At 41.4% G+C, this 24,785-nt stretch overlaps 2 protein-coding genes across 2 annotated transcripts; one reads left to right on the forward strand and one right to left on the reverse strand.

The window, feature by feature from the left end:
• Positions 1-14,368: 14,368 nt before the first annotated feature.
• On the forward strand, positions 14,369-20,174 carry PAP10 (purple acid phosphatase 10). The gene is made up of 8 exons (XM_088947740.1): positions 14,369-15,079; positions 15,318-15,518; positions 15,720-15,831; positions 16,140-16,369; positions 17,223-17,361; positions 17,559-17,779; positions 19,564-19,685; positions 19,811-20,174. Exons 1-8 carry the CDS (start codon positions 14,885-14,887, stop codon positions 20,004-20,006), a joined length of 1,416 nt encoding a protein of 471 aa, XP_088803866.1. The 5' UTR covers positions 14,369-14,884; the 3' UTR covers positions 20,007-20,174.
• Positions 20,175-20,518: 344 nt separating this feature from the next.
• On the reverse strand, positions 20,519-24,584 carry LOC148851256 (purple acid phosphatase 2-like). Its single transcript, XM_088947739.1, is given in 8 exon segments — positions 20,519-20,920; positions 21,021-21,142; positions 21,251-21,535; positions 21,537-21,608; positions 21,714-21,940; positions 23,661-23,772; positions 23,857-24,060; positions 24,227-24,584. Coding segments are annotated over 8 exon segments (1,446 nt in total). The 5' UTR covers positions 24,446-24,584; the 3' UTR covers positions 20,519-20,715.
• Between the last annotated feature and the right edge of the window lie 201 nt (positions 24,585-24,785).

A 24,785-nucleotide genomic window follows, 5' to 3' on the forward strand; every position in this document is an offset into this window, starting at 1 on the left:
ACCATCAGCATTTATGAGTAGGCACGTTTCCAGCCTTCTCGGAAACCGAAGAACCCTGGCAAAAGCAACTCGCGTAGTCAAGATTCGAAGGACAGGACAAATCCACCTACTAACTCGCGAACTCCCTGCACCAGGGCAAGACCCTTGGCACGAGGAGTGGGGGGCAATTGATGAAGGAAGATTTGGCCCGACCTCACAGTTACACGACACGTGGCAGAAACAACAACTCGGCAAAAGGGCCAAGCCTAAGGCGTGAACAAGGGGACACCAGCGGACCGAACTCCCTACGGGAGGCCCGAACTCACCCTTGGCCCAAAACCAGAGTAATCCGAACTGGCCAATCTTGTAACAGCTCGGGATATACCTCACCGAACTGGCCAACCTTGTAACAGCTCGGGATATACCTCACTGAACTAGCCAACCTTGTAACAGCTTGGGATATACCTCGCCGAACTGGCCAACCTTGTAACAACTCGGGATATACCTCGCTGAACTGGCCTGCCCTATAGATACCTCCGAACTCAAGACTTCACCTCGCTCACCACTCCGCATCACATTCTGGGCACCAAAACCAAACAAGTCGTACCATGCCTGACACTGAGGAAGCCCGTGCCCGAGGGCGCCGCACCTGACTGACTTGGGATCTGACACTTGGCGGCCGCACTCTAAACGGCCACCTGCCACCGCCACTGACACCGCCATCTCCAGTTAGAGAGACGGTTAGGCAGTGACGGTTCTGTCCCAGCAGAAAAGACGACGGCAGAATTGACAAGCGCAAGGGTAATCATTCCCGACCTGACAAGGGCCTCGGAGCGAGTGCGCGAAGTGATTATAAGAGCCCCCTGCCCCCAACAAACGAGGTATGCAAACTTTGCGCTATCTGGTGTTACCTTGCTTTTGAAGGATTCTAACTTGAGCTTCGGAGCCGCTACACCGGGTTCCTCCTCGGAGCTTCCTCATCTCCTTCGTTTCAGGTTCCCTGCTACCCCGTTCAGAAGCAAAGTCGTTGACAGCTAAGACCGGCCGGATTGCGCTTCATCACAGTTGAACCAACTTAACTGAATCTTCAATTCAGCCCCTCCAAATGGGTCTTACACAGACAGCATATGAACTGTGCTTGCTAAAATTCCAGAGAGCCCAAATTGACAGTCAGCCAGCCATTTCAAGGGCTGGCCACTCCAACCTCTTTGAATAATTTATCCAGAGCGTTTCAAAGTAGTTCAACCAGGACCCTAAAACAACTGTTGCACTAAATTAATGTTTATTGTTAAACACTTATTGCATTGCCAAGGCCAATTGTTAGATTTTAGCAAATAACTTGGCGTCCAAATCAAAGGTGGAAAATTATGATTAGATATTAGCACATTAATCAGAGTGATTTGGTTGGGCTGCTCATCCTGATCTAGTGATTTCTTTTCTGTTCAGATCTTGGTTAAATGATAACATCTTCGCATGACAAGGAAGATATTTCCAATGTATGACTGCAATGTCTTTGTAGATAGGAGATCTGAATGTACAATTCAGATTTCAGACTGGATTAGCTCAAAACAGGTTAAACCAAACCTAATCTGATGTATCAAAATGCTCAACTTTAATCTTAGCCCATCCAAAGTTTTCAACCATAAGACGACTTGTTCATGAAATTGGGTTCAGGTTGGAAATTTATCTGCCAAATTTACAAATATAAGCACAAATACCAAATATTGTATCCATGCCAATATATTACATATAAAAAATGTATACATAGACATCATATCATGATAATATTTTACAATGAACCACCTTTAATCATAAACCTCTCTTCTCCCCTCCTCACATAAACATATTTATTACATAAGTCATACATAATGTACAAAACATAAATAATTATAAGTGTAATGCCATCAACCCATCCCAACTCAACCTTTGCGTTCAAGTAACCCAAGTTGGCAAATGGTTGATAAGCACATTTTGCTTTTTTCTGTTGGACCGGTTTAAGTTTTTCTTCTGATGAGACATTCAGTTTCAGTGTATTTTCATGTAAGGATTAGGTTGATGATGCGTTTTCAAGTTAATACTGCAATATAGTTTGGTTTTTGTATACCATTAGGCGATTGGTTTCTATATATATATATATTAAAGTGCAGCTGTTCATATTAGATTTCTCATATGGCTCTTCAACTCTTTTAGAATTTTGTGGTTTTTTGAATTTTTAAAAATATAAATTTAAATATCATCAAAAAGAAAGGGGGAGTTTACTTTCTAAAGGTGAGAAGAAGTATCGAGTCATTGACCAATGGAAGATATTGCATTGTGACATGCGAGGGGTTGTGGGGACCTCAGGCCTAACATGACAAAGTAAGAGAGAGAGAATGGGGAAAGAAAGAAGATCTGTGGGGCCTGCTTTGCCTTGCTTTATATATAGAATAGATAGAGTAGAAGGAAATGGAGGATGTGAAGGGCTGTGGGACCTCTGACCTAACAAGACAATGGGAAGAGAGAGAGAGAAAGGGAAATAAGTAAAGAAGATATGCGGGACATTCTCATCTTTGCTTTGAATATAGTAGATATAGACTAGGGGAGGAGGGTGTGAGGAGTCCACGTTTGTAACATGATTTGATATTGTACTTCTCATACATGAGTTTAAATCTGCCCCCACACAATGCGTTCAGCAACGTCCCACTGTACATCCCAATCGTGTATTGGGAATATCTCCCAGTGACAAGTACGGGGACGTTCTCAATACACGTTGAGATGTGCATGTGGGTCATTTTTGAGGCGCATTCTGTGGGGGCAGATGTGAACTCCTTAATATGGGTCCCGATCTCATGGTGAGATGTATAGTATTGGATATGTTAAAAGCGACTTGGAACGGGTTTGTTGGGAGTGGATCCCAATTGGGATATGAGGGGCTGTGGGAACTCGGGCCTAACATGACAAGAAAATACAGAATTATAAAGAAAGAAGAGTTGTGGGATATGCATGCACTTATTTTCTTTACACATTGATATTGAATAGATAGAGTAGAAAATGGAAGGGAGGTAGAAGAGGGGATAAGAGTAGTGGCATGACAGGTTCACATGTGAAATGTGAAAATAGAAGCTTATGTTTTTTCATAACTGTGAAAAAATGGAGAAAATTCCTTCTATGACACCCTATACATACATACATACATATTGATGTAGGAATATCCAGCCGACCTATAGATCTTGACACGTGGCATTGGCTGGATGCATTCTAGCTATCCATCATCAACTACTATCAATTGCCACTAATTATTCCCAACTGCTCCTCTTCTAAGGCAACTTCAGCTATAAAAGGATTGAGGTAAACACACAGACATAAGCTCTAAGTTTTCTTACTTTCTTAGTCCGACCTCTTACAGCCTTTGGCTAACTTAACCGTCAGAGCCTTTGTCCCTGGGATAATTCCCGGGGCCTCTAATATCTTTTTTGTCTCAGTAGGTTGGACCCATAGGCCTCGAACACTAGAAAAATAGTTGTTGCCCTCTACTTCATATTTGGCAGCAACAATTGGCACCGTCTATGAGAACCGTCTTCAAAACTTTCTCCCAAGAAAACAAATGTAGCCTAATCAACTAGTGTTTTTGAAATGGCTGACAAGCAAGACACCTTTCCTAACATTCAGATCTTAGTCACAGTCGACTAACTCAAGCTAGTCCTAAACAAGATATACAACATGGCCCAACATATGAATGGTGTAGGGCATTCGGCAGAAGGCCACCCATAGGGTGGCCGCCCCGTTGGAAGCCAGGGATAACACGGCGAGCGATCCACCCATACCCCGCTAAGCCAACGCTTGGACAACTCGGAGGGGGCCGACCCCTCGAACGGGCTAGAAATCCCCATTCTAAGACCCCTCTGCTAGGGAGCCAAGGGGGCAACCCCGTGGGGACCCACGTTAAGCTTAGGAACCACAACCATTGTCAATGTCACGCGACAACCAGCCATGACGGTGACTAGCACTCAGACCAATACAGCCACCCTCCAGGGGTGGGAGGCTGGTGTCATGCCTCTCCCCCATCGATTTCTGAATTTCATGACCTTCTCAACGATCGCCACGCCTACAAGGCTCAGGACGTGCCGATGACCGATCACTCTAGGAATAGGGCCGACCTGTCCCATGTGAGAGAGAATCAAGACCAAGCCGAAGCAATGATGCCATACATCGACTAGTGCCTTAGAGATATTCAAGCACAAATTGGCACCACTTAGGATCAGCTTCGGTAGGTAAAGGAGGGTCAAGGTGACACCTCCGCCAGTTGCCATGCCTCATTCATCCGGATGGACGCCTTCGTGGATTCCATCGTCCCTAGACCCTCTCATCGAATTTCAAGGCCCAAACACTGGAGACCTATGATGGGAGTACAGGCCCCGAGGACCACCTGGAAATCTTTTGGGACCTCATGCTCCTACACAGATACTCCGACGACATCATGTATCAAGCCTTCCAGGCCACATTCAAGGAAGCAGCACGCCGATGGTTCTTGACACTGCCTCCACACACCATCGGCTCTTAGGACTAGTTCACAGACCTTTTTCCTAGGTCACTTTGTGAGTAGTCGACGATGTCAAAAAACCGTCATCTCCCTAATGTTCGTCAAGCAGAAGCGCGGGGAAAGCCTTCGGGTGTATATGAAGATGGTCAACCAGACATGGCCTAGTGACAAGAAGATGAAGGAAAGGGGTGGCCTCGGCAACGGCCCCACCAACAAGGGCGGTGACAAGAAGCCGCTAGCCCCTTCCTTTTATAGGTAAATGCCACTAAACTCCTCCCAAACGCACATACTGGTGCAAGTAGAGAAAGAGGATTTCATGAAGTTGCCAGCCAAGTTGAAGAGGAACCCATGAAGGGGGAACCCCAACATGTACTACAAGTACCACTGTGGTACCAAGCAGGACACAGAGGGCTATTACAAGCTCAAGAATGAGATCGAGTTCCTCATTTTCCGTAGACACTTAAAGGACTATGTTGAAGGTGATGCCCCAACACCATCCTCCCAACAGCCACAGGTCGGGTGTCACACCCATCCCCCCCACAGGTCGGGTGTCGCACCCATCGGTGCATACCCTTCTTTTGGGCCTTTAAGAAGTTGAAGGACTTCTAATAGACAGAAGATTGCTAGAAAGCCTTTAAAGAATTGAAGTCTACCTCGCATTGCCACCATTGCAAGTGCGGCCCATCTCAAGAGAAACCTTATTCATGTACTCTCAATTGGGGATGAGGCAATCTACTTGGTGTTGGTTTGAGAAAATAAGGGAATTCAAAGGCTAGAATATTATGTCAGCAAGGTCCTCCGTGAGGCCAAGACTGGATACCCAGAAGTAGAGAAAGTATCCTTTGAGTTGGTGGTCTCAGGTAGGAAGATGAGGCCTAACTTTCAAGCCCACATCATCTCGGTATTGACCAACCAACCCCTCAAGTCAGTGCTTCGAAGCCTAAGACCTTAGGTTGGCTAACCAAGTGGGCTATCAAGCTATCGGAGTTTGACTTACACTATTAACCGAGGCCTGCAATAAAGGCACAAGCATTGACAGACTTCTTGGTTGAATGCACCTTTAGCCATGGCCATAGCCAAGCCCTCGAGAATGAGGAGAAGCCTCGGTCGACATGGACCTTGTTCATACTTGGATCTTCTAACACCAAAAGAAGCAGAGCCAGCCTCATACTTCTCACCTTGGACGATAATAAGCTAGAGTATGCATTGTAGTTTGGTTTCCCTACTTCCAACAATGAAGCTGAGTATGAGGCCTTGCTCGCCAGCTTCCAACTTACAAAAGACCTCGGAGCCAAGCACATTGAGGTATTTAATGACTCATAATTGGTTGTGAATAAGGTGAATGGAGACTATGAGGCCAGGGAGCCAAATATGGACAAATACTTGGGCAAAGTCCAAGAGTTAACTAGTCACTTCTAGCACTTTGCTCTACACCAGGTCCCACGGGCCAAGAATGCACGAGTTGATGCCCTATCAAAACTTGCAAGCTATTTGGGATCAACCCACGGCCACACTATGCACATCGAAAACTTAACACATCCCAACATCGAAGAGAGGCAAGTGTATCCTGTCCAAGCTGAACCTTGTTGGATGGATTCCATTCTTGCCTACTTGCAACATGAGTAGTTGCCATTCGACAAGAATGGGGCAAGGAGAGTCCGACGACAGTCAACACGTTATGTGATACTTGAAGGCAAGTTGTATAGAAGATCCTTCACATTGCCCTAATCTCAGATGCCTCTGTAGAGAGGAGGGCAAGTATGTGCTAAGAGAAATTCACGGGGGCGTCTACAATAATCATCTAGGGGTAGGGCCCTAACACAGAAAGCACTCAAGCAAGGATATTTTTGGTCGACCATCCAGAAGGACGCTATAGAGTTGGTACAGAAGTGCGACCAATGCCAAAAGCACTCCAACATCCTCTATTGGCTTGCAACAACCCTTGGCCCTTTGCAAAATGGGGAATGGACCTCCTTGGACCTTTCCCCTGGCCATGGGGAATAGGAGACACCTAGTCATGGTAATAGACTATTTAACTAAATGGGTTGAAGTCGAGATCTTGGCAACCATTATGGCTAAGACAATTCAAACCTCCTTCTAGAAGAATATCATTTGTTGATTTGGCATTCCATACATGCTTGTCACTGATAATGGCCGATAGTTCAACAACTCCAAGTTCAGGGAATGGTGTCGAAGCCTAGGAATAAGGCAATAGTATACCTTGGTCGGCTACCCTCAAACTAACGGGCTAGCCAAGGTCACCAATAGGACGATCCTAGACAGATTGAAAGCAAGGTTAGATAGAGCCAAAGGGCTTTGGGCAGATGAGCTGTACAACATTCTATGGGTGTACCGAATGACACCTTAGATTACCACGGGTGAAACTCCCTTTAACTTGACATATGGGATAAAGGTTGTCATCCCAGTAAAGATCAACCAACTAATACTTCAAACCAAATTATACTAGGAAGTTGAGAACAATGAAGAGTTAAGGAACAAACTTGACCTATTAGAAGGTGTCCAAGAACAAGCCCAAATTAAGGTCATGGCATACCAACAAAGAGTTACAAGATACTATAACTCCCAACTTAGAGAGTGTCACTTCAAGGAAGGTGATACTATCCTCAGAAAGGTCATGGTTCAGGAGCCCAGCGTCAAAAAACCTTGCTTAAACTGAGAAGGGCCCTATAGAATCAAGCAAGTAATAGGACCTGACACCTTTCGGCTAGAATATATGTGTGGAAGACTAGTGCCTCGTACCTAGAACTCTAAAAATCTTCGGATGTACTATCAATAGAAGTGTAAGTATGTTAGTGGAAATTTGTGAATGAAAAGTACAAGTTTCTCTTACTTCAATCAAATCTTTCTTTTTGTAAACATTCGTGTCTCCTATAATCACCAGGACCCCTTGGCTAACCGACCGCAGCATACAACCTTCCTTGAGGTTATACATTCAGACCAGAGGTCGGCCCAAGGCATACGACACTTTGCGAGTCATACACCTACTTGCTTGTTACCAGTTGTTGTCTAAGGCAAGAACTTCTAGGACCTCGGTGACTATCAATAAATGGCCTACGACCCCAACCTCGGCCTCAAAAACCCTAAGAGAAGAGTCTTTGTGAAGTCTAAAGAACCGACGTTGACCCTTCAATAAAACTATGATGAATAAAATATTAAGTAGACAACAGTTCTCCATTAAGGCAATTGCTTTTGACCTTAGCTACAAAGCCCTTGTGAAAAGAAGCACTAAGTAAAGGGAGTTTTTTCAAGTCCCTAGAGAAGAACACCTTGAGTAAAAGGGCATGTTCTTGGCTAGGGCAATCACCCTCCTCCTTTTTCCCTAAGGTAAGAAATTTTGAGACCTCAGCAAATGATATCGGCTAAGTAAAGATTATTTTCGTAAAAAATAGATATTTTATTAAGAATTGCAAGTTTCTTTACAAAAATGCCTCTTTAGGGGGAAGCATCGACCCCTCGCACGAAAGAAGAAAGAAAAAGAAGAAAAGAAGAGCATCTTTTGACAAGAAACTTAAGTTCCATTAACTCAAGTGTCTTTACAAAAAAAGGTCTCTTATGGGGGAGGAGTCAGCCCCTTACAAAAAAAATAAGTTTTAAAGGGCACATAGGCCCAAATAAAGGAAAGTCTCTATTAGCCCCCTCTGGTCTGAGCATCAGCCTTAATAGTCCCCTAGCAATAGTGGTGACAATGGCTTAAGCAGTGGCATTGGTGGTCAGATCCACCCCTGTCCTTAGTATATCCACCAACTATTGAGCATAAGTGGGGAATGTGTCCAACTAATCAATGTCGAACCTTGGTAGAATCTTTGACAATTGGACCTTGCAATCGTCAAAGCCCTCCAGGTAAGCTTGGGAGACAAAGGAAGATAGGTCTGCATCGTGCTCCTTCGGAGTCTTGTACTTTTCAACCGCCTTTGCAACCAACTCCTCCAAGTACTACTCCATCGACGCTAGGGAGGACTTCAGCTCATTCACAAGCTCCCTTTTGGTTGCCACCTTGGCCTCGACCTTCTTACGACATTTGTACTCATTGTGGGCCCAGCCCTTGGCTGCCTCCAAACCAGACTACAACTCAGTCGATTGTTGCCTTAGGCACTTAATCTCCTCTTGTTCTTGTCGAATGCTGGATCAACACCTCCACCTTGTCGCAAAGGCCGACTAAGCAGGAGACCATCTGGACACACATAGTGAGCTCTAAGAAGTACGTGTGTACCTCGTCGACCTTGTCCAAGAGCATGTCCCAAATCGAGTTCACAATGTGCTACGTCCAAAACTGGTGGTCACTGGGGAGAACCATGCCAACCAAGAGTTGCCAGCCAACGCCAGCCATGGACAAGGAGTCCCCCTCTTGAACACTCCACTACGACCGATAGATGCAACAAGTGATGAGCGGCTCATCCTCCGAGGGAAGGTGACACGTGGAGGGTGATTTGACCCGACCTCCTGAGAAGGTGACACGTGGATGAGACTCAACACAAGCGACAATTCAGCATAACAACCTAGTTGCGACTAAGTAACGAACTCGCAGGACATCACTCTACATTACAACTCACCATAGGTAGTCCTGTTCATGGGCCGGGTGGCCCGACAGGCCGGCCCGGCCCCCGGATGGGCTTGAACTGGCTTTTTGGCCCATGGGCTTAACATCGGGCCAAAAAGCCCAGCCTGCATAAAATTCGAGCCGAGCTCGGGCTTTGCCACAATAGCCCGGCCTGAGCCCGACCCGACCCGACCTATAGTTAAACCTAAGTAAAAACCCTATGTGATGTCCATTTGAATAAATTTTTTGATTTAAGAAGGTTGTTGATTCACTTGTAGGCCCATTGTTCATTTAAATAGAGGAAAAAACATCTGAATTAAAATAGATAATGTTCATTTGAATAGGGAAAAATTCAAATTTCTTTTATTAGGTCGGGCTTCGGGCTTTTTATCAGGGTCGGGCTCGGGCCCAAGTTGTAGGCCCGTTGGTTGGGTCGGGCTTGGGCTCGGGCCTAACATTTTTCTGTTAATAAAGAGTAAAAGCCCAGCCCGAGCCCGGCCCGGCCCAGCCCATGAATAGGTCTAGCCACAGGATGAGCTCACTATAGCACGAGCTCGAGGACCCCGATGTATTGAAAGGGAATACTCCAATACTTAGGCAGGAGAACTGCCCCAAAGGCAACCTCAGGTGGAATCACCTCGAAGTACCTCTAGGAGCCCGCTACAAGGCAGCTCGCTACTAAGTGACGCGACGTTTTCAGGAAGCTTCTATCTGACAAGACCGTACTCGTCAGACCGCATCACGTCTCCTGACTGATGACACAATCCCTGCCAACCCGACAGACTGCACCCACGTCCGAGAATCCTTCATCGTCTTCTTCTCAGGTACTGTCTGTCACCAGCTAGGAGCCAGTCGACTGCCAGCTAGGAGTGCCTGGATTGCGCTGCATCACCTCCTATTGAGGCTGAGGTGTGTTCTCGACAACTCCCTTCTTGGCAGCTCTCTTGGACGCCGCAACCTCCAACAACTTTTCCTTCTTGTTTTTGTCCATCTATACAAGAAGGAAACCAAAAATAGTTAGAAAATTTTCAATATTCAATAGAAAGCATAAGTAGCAATACAATGGGAGTGTTCGTACCGAGGACGGATTGTCCACCACTCTCGCCCTTCGACCTTGGAAATACCATAACCCTTCGCTGTCGAGGTGCTTCCTTAGTGCGAACAGGTTGTGGAAGATGTTCACCATCATCGGAAGGTTTTAGAGATGGGTCATCACCAAGATGGCTATGATTGTCCTCACTGCGTTCAGTGCAAGCTGGTTGAGAATCAGCTTATAGTGATTCAACAACTCCGGGACGAGCAGGTGTAGAGGGAAATGCAACTTGAACTATATATAGTGCTCGTGGATGTAGATCTTGTCATTGGCACCACGCCACGACCAATTTCCTATGGAGGGGACTCTAGCCCTATAGTCCCCCGTTATGAAGGACTGCTCAGCAAATGCCTTAACTTATTCCTCATTCAAGACAATATCAAGGTTTGAGGGGGCATAACATTCCATCCTCACTCCTTCACCCATGGCCTTGTGTTCATCCTCCTTATCGGATGACCCCTCGGCCTCCTCTAGGTCTACAACCGCAAGAAAGGCTGGAGTATTTCCCTGGAGCGTCGACTTTAGAGGGACTAGTTGGGGTGCGTACCAAGGTGCCAGCCCTTTGCCTGGTAGACTTGGTACTCTCACAAACGAATCCCTCACTCTGACAGTCGTGCTTGGCCCCTCGAGGGGTAGTCCTCTCCCTCAGCACCTGGACACTGGACATTTGAGAGGAGCTCACTAAGTCACTATATCGCTCCCATTGTTACTAGGAGTGTTGCTAGGAGCACTCAGTTAGGAAGTTCGTGAGCTTTAGGACCAAAATCCGAAACTAACATGTCGAGGATAAAAGTTCTTTACCTAAAGTTGTTCGTGGAAGGAAGTTTAAGGAATTGGTTATGGAAAGTTGAGGTGTCCTCAATAGCTCCAAGACTAAAGGTTTTGAGAAAATGGTGAAGTCTCGCTCAACTAGCTTCCCTATTTAAAGGAAAATGTACAACCTAGATTCAATTGATCCAGTAGTGGTGGATTGGCCGACTAAATAGCCCGAACCGACAGGCTCCACATGGCACCAACCCTGGGATACAAAACGACGTCAAGAGGCAGGACCAGTTCGCCTATCGACTCTGGCTCAATGATCCTTTATTGACGCGAAAGACGAACGGAGGAGCAGTCACCACATAGCTACTAAAAAGAGCTCCCTAGCCAAAGTCATCACCTCCATGCAATTCCACCATACTCTTCTTCGGTCGAAGCCAAGGCCTCCACACAACTCGCCAACCGATCTCGGCCACTATGGCCTCGAGAGTGGGGGACAAGTGATGTAGGAATATCTAGCCGGCCTACAGATCTTAACATGTGGTGTTGGCCAGATGTATCTTAGTCATCCATCATCAACTACTATCAACCGCTACCAACTACTCCCAATTACTCCTCTTCAAAGGCAACTTCAGCTATAAAAGAGACTCCCACATTAAGGTAAATACACACAAACTTAAACTCCAAGTTTCCTTACTTGGTCTGACACCTCACAGCCCTTCGCTAACTTAATCATTAGAGTCTTCGCCCTTGAGATAACTCCCAGGGCCTCTAACTTCTTCTTTGTCTCAACAGATTGGACCCATCTGCCTCAAACACTAGAAAAATAGTTGTTTCCCTCGGCTCCATATTTGGCAACAATATATACATACTCACATGTATTGCTTGGTTCCATCTTAGCTCAACATATTTGATGCATTGACCGTATCCTCTTAGAATTCAAACTTGATAACAAAAAGCAAAATGCTGATAACACAAATAGAGGATCTTTCGGAGAAAAAAGAAAAAAAAAAAAAAAAACAACTCAATTAACAATGGAGCAGAACTTCATATATCAGTTGAAGGTGACGACTTTTAATTGGATGATTGCAAGGAATGGCCATTGCAATTTGGATATGCTCACAAAAAGCCTCCTAACAAACCATTATGCAAGGAGATGTTCATGATGATGATGTGGGGCGGTAGTGTATTGTTGGTTGCAGATCCGATCCAATTTAGACAATAACACCATGGAAAATTCATCGTAGGGCTGTAAATAGGAACAGGTGGCAAGTTCAGTGGGTTAATTGATGACATCAAATTAAATAATAAAAAATATAAAAAAATGAAAAAAATATAAAAATTGGGACAAATTCATCGTATAAAACCAAAATAAGTGTATTAAATAATGTACTAAAAAAATTAATAATAATGTTTGACCCATGACCTGTTGACTGGGTCAAATGTAGCAACTCAACCAGTTGGGTCATTGATCGAATCAACACATTTTTACAAGTAAACGTTTGGAGAGCCAAATCAACCGGTCTGGGTTGTGGATTGTGGGCATACATACCCTTTGATCGGAATCCCTAACCATCCTGCTGAGAAGTAAACGAAAGGCTCCGATCCTTGAATTTTAAGTAAGAAAAAGCCAGAGTTACACGTAGGGTTCTCACTTTTCATACCCACCCTTGCAGAGTCAAGACAAGATCACAAGAGAGAACAATATATACTCGGGTTTATCAGCAACTAGAAGAACAGGTGTATATAGACCCAGTTAGCAGAATTGGGTCAGGATGTGCCGTAAAAGCCTCAACCACGGTTTTAAAAAAATGATCCCGAGAAATAGAATTCTTTTAGCCACCAATTCTTAGGTTGATGGTTTGATTGTCTAATTTGAATGGATGTTTCATTCTAATAAAAAACTTAAAAAATAATTAAAAATAAAAAATGGTCAAAATTATTGAATGGATTAACAAATTAAAGGTTCAACTGTCCAAATCAACGAGTCATTAATTGATTTAATGATTTTTGGTCAAGGACCAAATTTGGAATAAAATGAAACTGATTGCCTAAAGGGCTCCTAGGCCCATACAGTGGCGATTCAAAAACCATGGCCTTAACCAAGGTGGTAAGATGTATATAAGACACAAGGGAAGTAAAATGCGCTTAAATCTCCTACCACAAATTGTTCACACCCACGTTAGGATAGGTTGACTGCACTCCACCTCAGAGGGTACAGGCGTACAGCTATTTCACCCATTCAATATTCTGAGTTATGACTTTTATGTATCGGGATCCACCAGTGGATGTGTCCTACCTCAGATGGACCAAAAATCAACAGTAGAAAAGTTAATAAACAATTTAATAAAGAAGGAGATTTTCAAATTTGGAATAAAACGAGATGGCTAAACCTGTTTGATTATTTATTAGGATGCATTTTGCATTTCATATTTTGAGGATTTATTTCTTTTTGCAATTGAAAACTCAAGGCCCGTTTGGTTCATGGGAATAGGGTTTGGAATTAGCTGTTTAGTTGCATGGAATCCAAATCCTATTTTTATTCCTGCTGGAATAGCATTTCCAGGGAATGATCATTCCTTATTCATTCCTGTTGATTCTAATTCTCATTTTTATTTTTGTATCAACTAAACAGACTATTGAAATAAACCATTTTGATTCTGATTTTAATTGTAAATGGACCCTAGTGTTCAATGGTAAAATTGACATAAATCCTTAAAATAAGAAATGCCACAAATCCTTAAAATAAGGAATGCCAAATGCAGCCAACAGCACCCTATATGTGCATTTCAGTATGCATTGAGAAAATCTCTCATACTTGTCATCCAGAGATGTTCTCAATACACTATTGGGATGTGTTATGGGACATTGTGGGGTGTTGATGTTAACTTAATGCAGCCTTAATTGGGATCAATTCAATAGGAATCCTAATCCTTGAAATTAGACAACCGGCAAACTATTTAAGCCAGACCCTTATCTTGGGTCCCCAGACTAAGACTCATGAAACTAACAACTGCCCAAAACAAACAGTAATCCTTAGGGAAAATTCCCGATAGGTAGCTAAGTGCCAATTGGCACTCAACCTAAAGTATAGAATACCTATTGCGAATTTTCCCTATTTTTCTTAGGACCTATTCATTTGCTCCGAAGTCTAACATTGAAAGCACAATAATTACATTAAGATTTATATTGGTATTGGTGACATTTTCTTTCCTCTGAACTTTGAATGCAAAGAATGTTGTTCTGAATTCTGAATTCTGAATTCTGAAATTTATCAAATATCTATTTTGACTCCATATATTAGAGTTTTTGTTTGTCTTTTTGAGATATCATTGAAAAACAAAAAATTGTATGATTACATTTTAAATAAGAGATAAGAGTAAACAAACAATTTTTTTTTCCTTTAAAATTAAAACATTCCTCCTAAAAACAAATAAGCCGTTATTCACCTTTACTACCCACTCTCCATCCGCAGAGTGAATAAGAAATACGTATCTTGACAGACAATTCACTGCGGATAGGAAAAATGAGCAGGAAATCTGGGTCTGTGACAAAACTCTTTCTCGTGTCTTACAAATTAGTGTCCAGCAATTAGCACTAAATGGCATTTCTATCCCCACCGGCACCGGCTTCCTTTCATTCCTTGCGTCATGAGATAGTGACAGAGTAAGAAATCGCTGTTCAGCGACTTGATCTCGTGAATCGTAATCCTCTCCCAATATGCCAAGACTTAGTCCAAAAGGTCCAAAGTCAACTCTGATCTTTATTCATTTACAAAAAAACTCTGATCTTTATTGTTTCAACGCTGGTTTCAAACGCAAGCAACTCATAGATATTCGCTTGTAAATGTCCGTATCGAATGTGGATATTCCCCAAGAAATATGGTTAGGCGATTATAAATCTGAATGTAATTAACTGGAGCCTTCATTCTTTTCTCTGAGAATTGTTTTTACTTCTGAGAGGCGTGGAGGCTGAGATGGGTCTTCTGCGCCTAAGAGTGGCCTCCGCTGCTGCTGGAGTTGTGCTTGTTGTGGGTTTGATCCTGCACGCTGCTCTACTGTGCAATGGAGGAATTACGAGTACCTTCGTTAGGAAGGCTGAAAAAACTGTCGACATGCCACTCGACAGTGATGTCTTTCGCGTTCCTCCTGGATACAATGCGCCCCAACAGGTGTTTTCTTCTTCCGCCTCTTCTTTTTTATTCTTGAGAAATGAAATAACCCTTTTGGTCTGTTTCCGACGAACTTTATGCTTTTATTATTATATTATATTAGCACTTTTTCCAAATTGATTCCCCAGTTCAAGTTGCTAGTTGCTTTTTTCCTTTTTTTTATGTGGAATAACTTGTTTGAATCCAAATCGTTGATTTCGGTCTGGAATCCTGATTCGCGGGTCTCTGTATTTGAAAGGTTCATATAACTCAAGGAGATCATGAGGGGAAAGGAGTTATCATTTCTTGGGTCACTCAGGATGAACCCGGCTCAAGCGCAGTGCTTTACTGGAGTGAACATAGCAAACACAAATACCTTGCAAAAGGCGAAGTTGTGACCTACAAATTTTACAATTATACTTCAGGCTATATCCATCATTGCACCATCAAGAACTTGAAGGTTGGTGGTTCATCATCCATAGGAAGCTCTATTAATTATTCCTCTGTTTGTGGTCAGCTTAAAGAATCCAGAAGTGCAGATTAAATGCTTATAAATTAAGGAGATAATTAATTTGCCTAACTCAGTGACGAATTGAGAAGAACTGAGTTGCTGAATATGTTGTAATGACTTAAATAATTTGTTTTGTTACCACTTTTGCAGTTTGACACCAAATACTACTACGAGATTGGGATTGGGAAAACTGTACGGCAGTTCTGGTTCAGAACTCCTCCTAAAGTTGGCCCGGATGTTCCTTACACTTTTGGTCTTATAGGTAGAACTTTGGATCTCTCTCTATCTCTCATGTTGATTTAGTTTCAGTCGTTGAATTACAACCAATTTGGGATTGGTTGTTTAGGCTCAGCTTGCAAGGAGTACAAAATGCAAGGTTTTGCACTCTACATATTTGTATTTGTACTTCTTTCAAACTGGGCCCTATGAACATTTTTCCGGTTAATTTGCCAATACTTACATGGCACCTTGTAATAGAACACTCCCACTCAACTGTCTCCTCACTCTCTCTGCCGACGCATTTAATCTGTTTTCATCTTGATCTCAACATACATTGTATATCTAATGCAGGGGATCTTGGTCAGAGTTTTGATTCAAATAGGACCCTTACTCATTATGAGTCAAACCCAAGGAGAGGGCAGACAGTGTTGTTTGTTGGTGACCTTTCTTATGCGGATAACTATCCATTTCATGATAATGTCAGATGGGATACATGGGGCAGGTTTGTTGAGAGAAGTGCTGCTAATCAACCTTGGATATGGACTGCAGGGAATCATGAGCTTGATTTTGCTCCGGAAATTGTAAGTGCTCTAGATGCATCTAAATTATAGCAACATGTGTGTACTGAATAAATAATACATCCCAAGCAAGAAAGCCACAACTATTTAGAGCCATGGCATAGAGGAGCATGTAATCAATCAGAAGAGCAAATTTATCCATCACAATAATCTTTGAGTTCTATCATGTAAATAAGGTTGTTTAAAATCCCAGTTTGTGTTCCTTGACCTTAACCATGTTGGATCAGTCAAAAGAAAATACACATTTCTCTGAACCGGAGTGTGATTAAATTAGGTTGGCCTAGGTATGCAATTTAGAGCAATTAGATCTATAAATTTTATCAGTAACTCCATATTCTGTCATTGATCGGTTGAAACAGAAGAAAGTGTTTGCAAAACCATTGGGAGTTCTAACAAGCTGAAAAGCAGCCAACCATCATATTGCTCTGCTTCAACATGCTTATATTGAGTTTTTGTGAACCATTTCATTCTGTGAGGTGGACCTTTCTTTTGTAGGAATCTATCATTTAACCTTGTGTCTTGCTATGTTCTAACTAATAGAATAAGCATTATTTGACTACCAACAAATAAATTTACTTCAATGTCCTATTCACTTCGCAGAGTAAGTTATAGGTTCTCTATCAGAACAGAACAATATAATTACATTTATGCACAATTTTCTTCCCCTTGGAAACTGAAAAAATAGGAATCTATAGTTATTAATGAGCACAAATACTATGATCCTTGTACCAATATTTCTGTTATTTATGTAAGGGCTAATTTGCAGTTTAGACCAATTCCTGCTGTAGTATAACTTACTTTTATGCGACTTGAACAGTAAATTTAAATTAAACATGTGACTGTGACTTTGTTGCAGGGTGAAACAGTACCTTTTAAACCTTATACACACCGTTATCATGTGGCTTATAGAGCATCACAAAGTACTGCTCCATTTTGGTACTCAATTAAGCGTGCTTCAGCATACATAATTGTCCTGGCTTCATATTCTGCATATGGTAAGGATAAATTTAATTACTATAAATAATGTGCTAAAGTCAGATATGCAACTGACTACATGCTATTGCGTGTAGCTTTGCCAGTGTCTTTCTAAGTAATTTTCTGAATTAGAAGTCACAGAAAAGGGCTAATTGACTTAGGTTGGTTGTATATGTTATGGAGATAATCCTGACAAGAGCTTGTTTTCTACTTTCAGGCAAATACACTCCTCAATACAAATGGCTTGAACAGGAGCTTCCCAAAGTAAATAGAAGTGAGACACCATGGCTAATTGTTCTTATGCATTCACCATGGTATAACAGCTATAATTATCACTATATGGAAGGAGAAACCATGAGAGTTATGTATGAGCCATGGTTTGTAAAATACAAAGTTGACGTTGTATTTGCTGGTCATGTCCATGCTTATGAACGATCTGTAAGTGTTCTCTCTCTCTCTCTCTCTCTGCAATTTTGGTGATTAAAATCTTAATATTCAAGATCGCTAGTCTCTGTGCACTTTTAGTTTTATGCCCATTATGGTTTCTTGTTAATGAGCTTCTCTTTAGTAAACTGCATTTGCTTCTTCATAAAATGGATGTAAAACTTTTCAGACTTGAAATGTCTCAGCTATTATTTCCATCCCTATAAAACAAAATTTTCATTTTAAAATGGGTTAAAAATAGAGCTCAAATATTTCAACCTGAAAGATTTTCTCTCCATTTTATGCTGAAAGAAACACAGCCCGTTTAATCAATGTGAATTAGGGTCTGTTTGGTTATGGGAATAGGGATCTAGAATTGGAATCGGAATGGCCCATTCCAATTCCAACTGTTTGGTTGGGCGTGGTCGGATCCTATTCCATCCCCTTCCCTTGGGAATGAGATTCCATTTCAGCTTATTCCAATTCCGATTCCGATTCGCATTTGAACCAAACAAGCTATCAGAGATCATTCCGATTCCGATTCCGATTACAAACCAAACGATCCTTCGGCCATGTTTGGGAGTGCTTAAAAATAAGTGTTTATTTGAAATAAGTGCTTATTTGGGTTGGGGCCACGCCATTAAGCACTTATTGGTGTTTGGTAAATATGCCCGAAATAAGTGCTTATTTTAAAAATATGGGCTTATTTTTTAAGCCCAAACTTCCAGTTTTTTTAAGTGCTTATACAATAAGGACTTATTCATTTTTTTTTTCTTCCAAAATTATCCCTAGTTGAATTTTAAAATGACACTTGTAAAACTATCCCTAGTTGAATTTTATAAAAGTCATTTCGTAAAAGTGCTTTTATAAAAGTATTTTTGTAAAAGTGCTTTTATTAGAGTGCTTTCATAAAAGTACTTTCATATAAGTGCTTTTATAAAAGTACTTATGTTAAATACTTTTATAAAGGTGCTTTCATAAATGTGTTTTTTAGAAGTGCTTTTGTAAAATTTGAAAGAAAATGAAAGACAAAATAGTTAAAAATGCTTATTTAAGTGCTTATTGGAGAAAAAAAGACTACCAAATGCCCAATATGAAATAAGTGCTTATTTTTTAAAATAAGCACTTGAAAAAGTTGGGTGCCAAATGCAAATAAGTGCTTCTTCTAATTATAACATAAGCACTCCCAAACAAGCATGGAAATGTCTGGGAATGTGGGTTTTGAGAAAATGTTAAACACAACATCCACATTTAGGCTATGTTTGGTTTGAAGGAAAATGTGGGGAAAGGAAGGGAAATGTAGGGAAACCTATATATGGTTTGTAAAGGTTTCCCTTCCTTTCCCTACTTATCCCTTCAAACGAAACACAACCTTAGTGTTCCCCCCTGAAGAACCTGGATAGCCAGCATAATTGTTGGGTAACGACCCTTTTAATTAGTGTACCCATTTCAACGAGATAAATTTGTAGTTAAGCAACGCTTCTTCCATGGGAACAGAGTAATTGGCTTGCAATATCTACTTTTGCTCAGTGGTCGGAATCTAACGAATATATGAAGCTTGGTTTACAAGCTGTAAACTTTAGTTGTGTAACTTGAAGCCAGACCCTTTTAAATGTTGTGGGTTACGTTGTTGCAATTTCTTCATTCCTGTTAAAAATTACATCAGAAACTTGGGACCTCTGTTGCTTGGTTTGTGCATTGAATATCTCTTGCTACAAGTTTTTCTTGTAAGGAATGGAAGAGAATATTTTTGATCACTCTTACCATAGCTTAACACAGAAAAAACATCCATCCTACAGGAACGTGTGTCAAACATTGCATACAACATTGTAAATGGCAAGTGCATTCCTGCGAAAGATCAATCTGCACCTGTATACATAACCATAGGAGATGGAGGGAATTTAGAAGGACTGGCAACCAAGTAAGATTAGTTTTCCTACATCTACTTTTACTTGTGGTATTTTAGTTTGCCTCCTAATTGTAATTGACAGGGCTTCATCTCTCTCTCTCTCTCTCTCTCTGCTTCTGTATGCTTTTATTCTGCAGCATGACAGAACCACAGCCAAAGTATTCAGCATACCGTGAAGCTAGTTTTGGTCATGCCATCTTTGACATTAAGAACCGGACCCATGCTTACTATAGTTGGCATCGTAATCAAGATGGTTATGCTGTTGAAGCTGATTCTATGTGGTTTTTCAACAGATTCTGGAACCCTGAGGATGAAACGAAAGCCGCATCATAACAATGCTATCTTTTTTTCTTTTGTTGAAACCTCTAATAAACACTTAACACCAATGTTTGAATGTCATCCCCCTCTTTGTATTTCACTGTTTTCGTCTTCTTTACAGCATATAATGTTTATTTATGGCTTTGCTCTAATAGTACAATCCTTTGGTTTCTTGCCTCGGAATAAGCTGAGTGATTACCAGGATGTGTAACTTCAATTCTCAATGGATCTTACCAAAAAATTCTAAATGGGTCCGGAAAGCAGAGAGCGGACTATTCTTCCTTGCAACCCACCATTAGACATGGACAAACTAGTTCCTTGTTAAAATCCAAAACATCACATGATCTGCTGTTTTGAGTTCACGTCTGCGTGCTTATAATTTAACAATGGATATGGCAGAACAGGATTCAAATGGCCAGCTTGGTGCAAGGCGTAGATGATGATGATCTTTAAGGGGACCTAACCAGTTCATATACATGGTTGGATCCCCTAAAACTTTAGACCCTTCCTCAGTTACTTAGGCCAAGTTTGAAAATTTGAAATTAACTGCCAACTGTGAATGAAACTAATACATATGGCTATGGTGCGAATAACAGGGTAACTTTTCCTACTTAAAATAATGGCTAAGACGACTAAAAGCTACCATTAAAGGGAAACTTGTTCTCTTAGCTAGTTAGCTAGTACCGACAAGGACGATAATAATATCATTCAGCTCCTCTGTCCTTTAGGCCATAGTCATGGCGGAGCTGCTCTCCTCATGCGGATACCAAAACCTGTTGTATAGCCATTGAGAATCCCCAGAAACTGCTTCACCATCTTGATTGCGGTGCCAGGAGTAGTAGGCGTGGGTCCGATTCTTTATCTCCAAGGTCGCATGTCTAAAGCTGGCTTCTCGAAATACCGAGTAACTGGGCTGTGGCTCTGTAAATCTGCAAACGTAACAAATTAGTCTTAGCAGATGAAACCCGGCCGGCCAAATCCTTGCATAAACCTTAGTTATGGGTTTGAAACAGAAAGATGGAATCTTACCGAGAAGCGATGCCTTCGATGTTTCCTCCATCTCCGATGGTAACATAGACGGGGGCAGAAGGGTCTCTAACTGGAGTGCATTCCCTATTTGTTATGTTGTATGCTATATTTGATATTCGTGCCTGCAACACAGAATAAACATTACTTACAACTATGGAAATGGAACACAAGAATTGAGATCAATAGATAAAAGAAGCTGATGAATTGGTATTGGTATGAAGAAGACTTACAGTTCGTTCATAACCATGAACATGGCCAGCAAATACAATATCAACTTTATTATGAACGAACCACGATTCAAACATCACCCTCATGCTCTCTCCTTCCATGTAATGGTAGGAATCACTGTTGTACCATGAAGAGTGAAGAAGAACAATCAACCATGGTGTCTCAGATCTATTCACCTTGGTAAACTCTTGTTGCAGCCAATTATATTGTGGGGTGTAAGTTCCATATGCAGAGTAAGATGAGAGGACAATGATATGAGCTGACGCCCGCTTGATTGAATACCAGTGGAGATGTACTCTCCGATGCTTTGTTGGGCACATGGTACCGATGCATGTATGGCTTGAAAGGAACGGATTCGCCCTATATATAGTATGGCATAAAAAATAAAACCATAAAGCCATCAACATCAAGTACAATCCTAACCAGTAATTACTATTTACTAATATCTGAAATTGCAAGTCTTACAATCTCGGGAGCAAAGTCGATTTCATGATTGCCAGCTGTCCAAATCCATGGTTGATATGCGGTGCTTTTCTCTATAAACCGGGCCCACGAATCCCATCTCCTGTTGTCATGGAGTGGGTAATCATCCGCATAAGAAAGATCACCGACGAAGAGTACAGCTTGCGCTTTTGGATTGGAGAGGTACTGCTCTAGCGTCTGATTGGAATCGTGGGTTTGGCCCAAGTCACCTGCATAACAGCCCAACAACAGTCTTTCTCTGCTCGCTTGGACGCTTACCTAACCTAAGGCCTACGGGCTACGGGTGCAATTTGGGTGGGCCCAACTCTGAATTCTTCCGGCCCATAATTTTACATGGACTGAGTTGTATTATTTTCTTGGATCCAAAACTTTGGGTTTCTTTATTTTTAGGGCTGCTCCTGGGCAGCTAAGCCCATCCATCCCTAAAGTAGCCCGGATTCGGCCCGATTGTATATGCATAAATACATATCTTCATGTGTATGCGTATATATTTGCAAATACACACATCTACATCAATTTTCAGTTTTGGCTCTGGGTTCAGACTTCAGATGGGACGGTCTGGGTTGGCCTTAGGAAGAAGTCGAGAGCCTTAGGCCTGATTATTAGGGTCGGGCCTGGGCTGACCATAAACCCGGCCCAGCCTGCACCCTTGTTGCTTCTCAAAAAAAAAGGCAAAATACAAAAACTTCCCCTGAAGATTCTGACAATCATAAAATCTTTCTTATAGTTTCGTTTTAATAAATACTTACCTTAAATTTTTGAGAAATTCAACAAAAGTCTCCCTTCCGTCACTTTTCCAGACAAAAAACGTTACATTGATCCACCAATCTTTTATAAATATGATTTTACATAAAAATTTGCTAAAATAACCCATTTTAATTCGACAAAACCTCCTTAAGATACACGTGCCCCATGCATTTGCACTTCCAGTCTTTTATTTCTCTCCATTCACACCAGGAAGACTTGATAGTCTGGGTTCTCCTCTAGGTTTGGGATTTTATGCATTATCTGTTTATGGATGGATTGAATTGAGAGGAATGACAACGATATGATTCCCTCTCTCACAGACACAACAAAGAGTCTCGCTTCATCGCTCTCTCCTATAATAGTGAGGAAGGAAAAAAAATTCTAGGAAAAAAATCCCAATTTTCTAGTCTTTTTCCATATCTCCGTTCCCTAACTACCAGCCTAGTATGAAAACAACCAACAGCCGACCTTGTTCTACCCAGGTTACAAAATCGTAGATCGCATTGTTGTATTATGTGTTTTATATTTAACAGAAAGCCCCCACAATCACTTTACTGCAAACTTCAAACTAAGTTGAGATTTCTTAAATTTTGTAGTTTGAACTTTGAAGTTTCTCTCATCTCACAGTGGGTTGTCAAATAGGTGTCGTTTACATTATGACAATTAGTCAGGGGCAGTTTCGTAGCACTAACGGTTTTCTGTATGGGACAGTGACGGAAGGGAGGATTTTGTTGATTTTTTTAAAGTTTAAGTAGGTTTTTATTGAATTGAAACTATAGGGAAGGTTTTTATGATTGTTAGAAATTTCAGGGAGATTTTTGTGTTTTGCCCAAAAATGGAATTTTATAGTTCAGTTCACCCCTAAAAATCTAGAGCTCCACTCTAAAGGTGGATGGAATCCTAACCAACTGTGAATTGATGCCAAATTCATAGACAAGATGCGATTTATAGCGGGAGACTAGACTAGGAAGGGGCCATAAATCAAATTTCTGAGAGATTTTTATTGAAGTGAGGGAAGAGAGGTTTTTGTTGATTTTTTTTTTAAGTTTAAAGGAGGTTTTTATTGAAATAAAACTATAGCAGAGAATGTTATGATTGTCAAAAAAGATTAACTTTAATGATACCAACCTATAGAAGATTTTTGTATTTTACTCAAAAAAGATTAACTTTAATGATACCAACCTATAACGCCAAACGTGTAGGGAACATCGAGTCCCACTTTGGGAGGAGTTGTGAAAGAAAACTGACGGGCAGATTTTTCAGATCCGATCTCATAAAAGTAATGAGTGTCATACTGTACAATTGCAAAAGCAAACGCCATAAGATACTTTGTACAGTCAATATGTAGAGAGAGAGAAAAGGAGAGAGAGAGGGAAACCTGTAGGTTCTTAATGGTGGCATGATGAATGAAGCCAGATGTATAATTGTAATATCTGTAAAATGTAACCATGGCATGGGCCTTATGTTTGTGGTTTGAGTGGTGAGCTTCCCAATACGTTAGAAACTTGGGCCCTGGCTTTTCTGGAGTCACCCATGAAACAATCACGCTTCTTCCAATGTGATCTCCCTGAGTTATGTGAACCTGGTAATTTACAAATATTAAACAAAGAGAAACAAAACTTTGTTAATAATTTCCAATAGCACCCGACCAGTAGTAGTAGTAGTAGAGATCTTCTCAGAAATTGCAGACCTAATAGAACTTGTTTGTATGAGAGAGAGAGAGAGAGAGGTGACGCCGGTCTTCTTACCTGTTCAGGCGCATTATAGCCGGGCGGGGAAGGAAAAGCATCGAGAGGCATTTCGACGGAAGCTTCGGGCTTTCTAACGTAGGAACTAGTGATGCCTCCATGGGACAAGACGGCAGTGTTGAGTAGCAGAGCCAAAACTAGGCCCAAATACCTCGATTCCATCCCTCCCTTCAATTGAGTGTTTCCACGGTGCCAGAAAATCGAACTCCAGAGATACATGTGGTGAGTGGTGAAAATGAAGAGAGATCAAACGCAATTTATAAGTGGTTTAGACTTGCGAGTTAAGAGTCCTATTAGGATTTGGAGTCTAAGATCTCCATACATGCACGAATTTGTTGGGTATATTTAGTTATTTACAAACGTACACATATCTGGAATTCTAAGGCCCCATGGGCATTTGGATAAGTTACTTATCCCATAAATGCATTTATCCAGGTAATTTAAGTATATTTATCCATTTTTTTTATTTTCCATGTAAATAATACGACGATCATTTTATCCATAAAAATATATTATTATAAAGAGTATTTTTATCCCTTTCAAGTGTTGAAATAAATTT

This window comes from Nelumbo lutea, chromosome 5 (genome assembly GCF_056320005.1).
Source record: "Nelumbo lutea isolate HS-2025 chromosome 5, American lotus-T2T, whole genome shotgun sequence".
In the NCBI taxonomy this organism is placed as follows: domain Eukaryota; kingdom Viridiplantae; phylum Streptophyta; class Magnoliopsida; order Proteales; family Nelumbonaceae; genus Nelumbo; species Nelumbo lutea.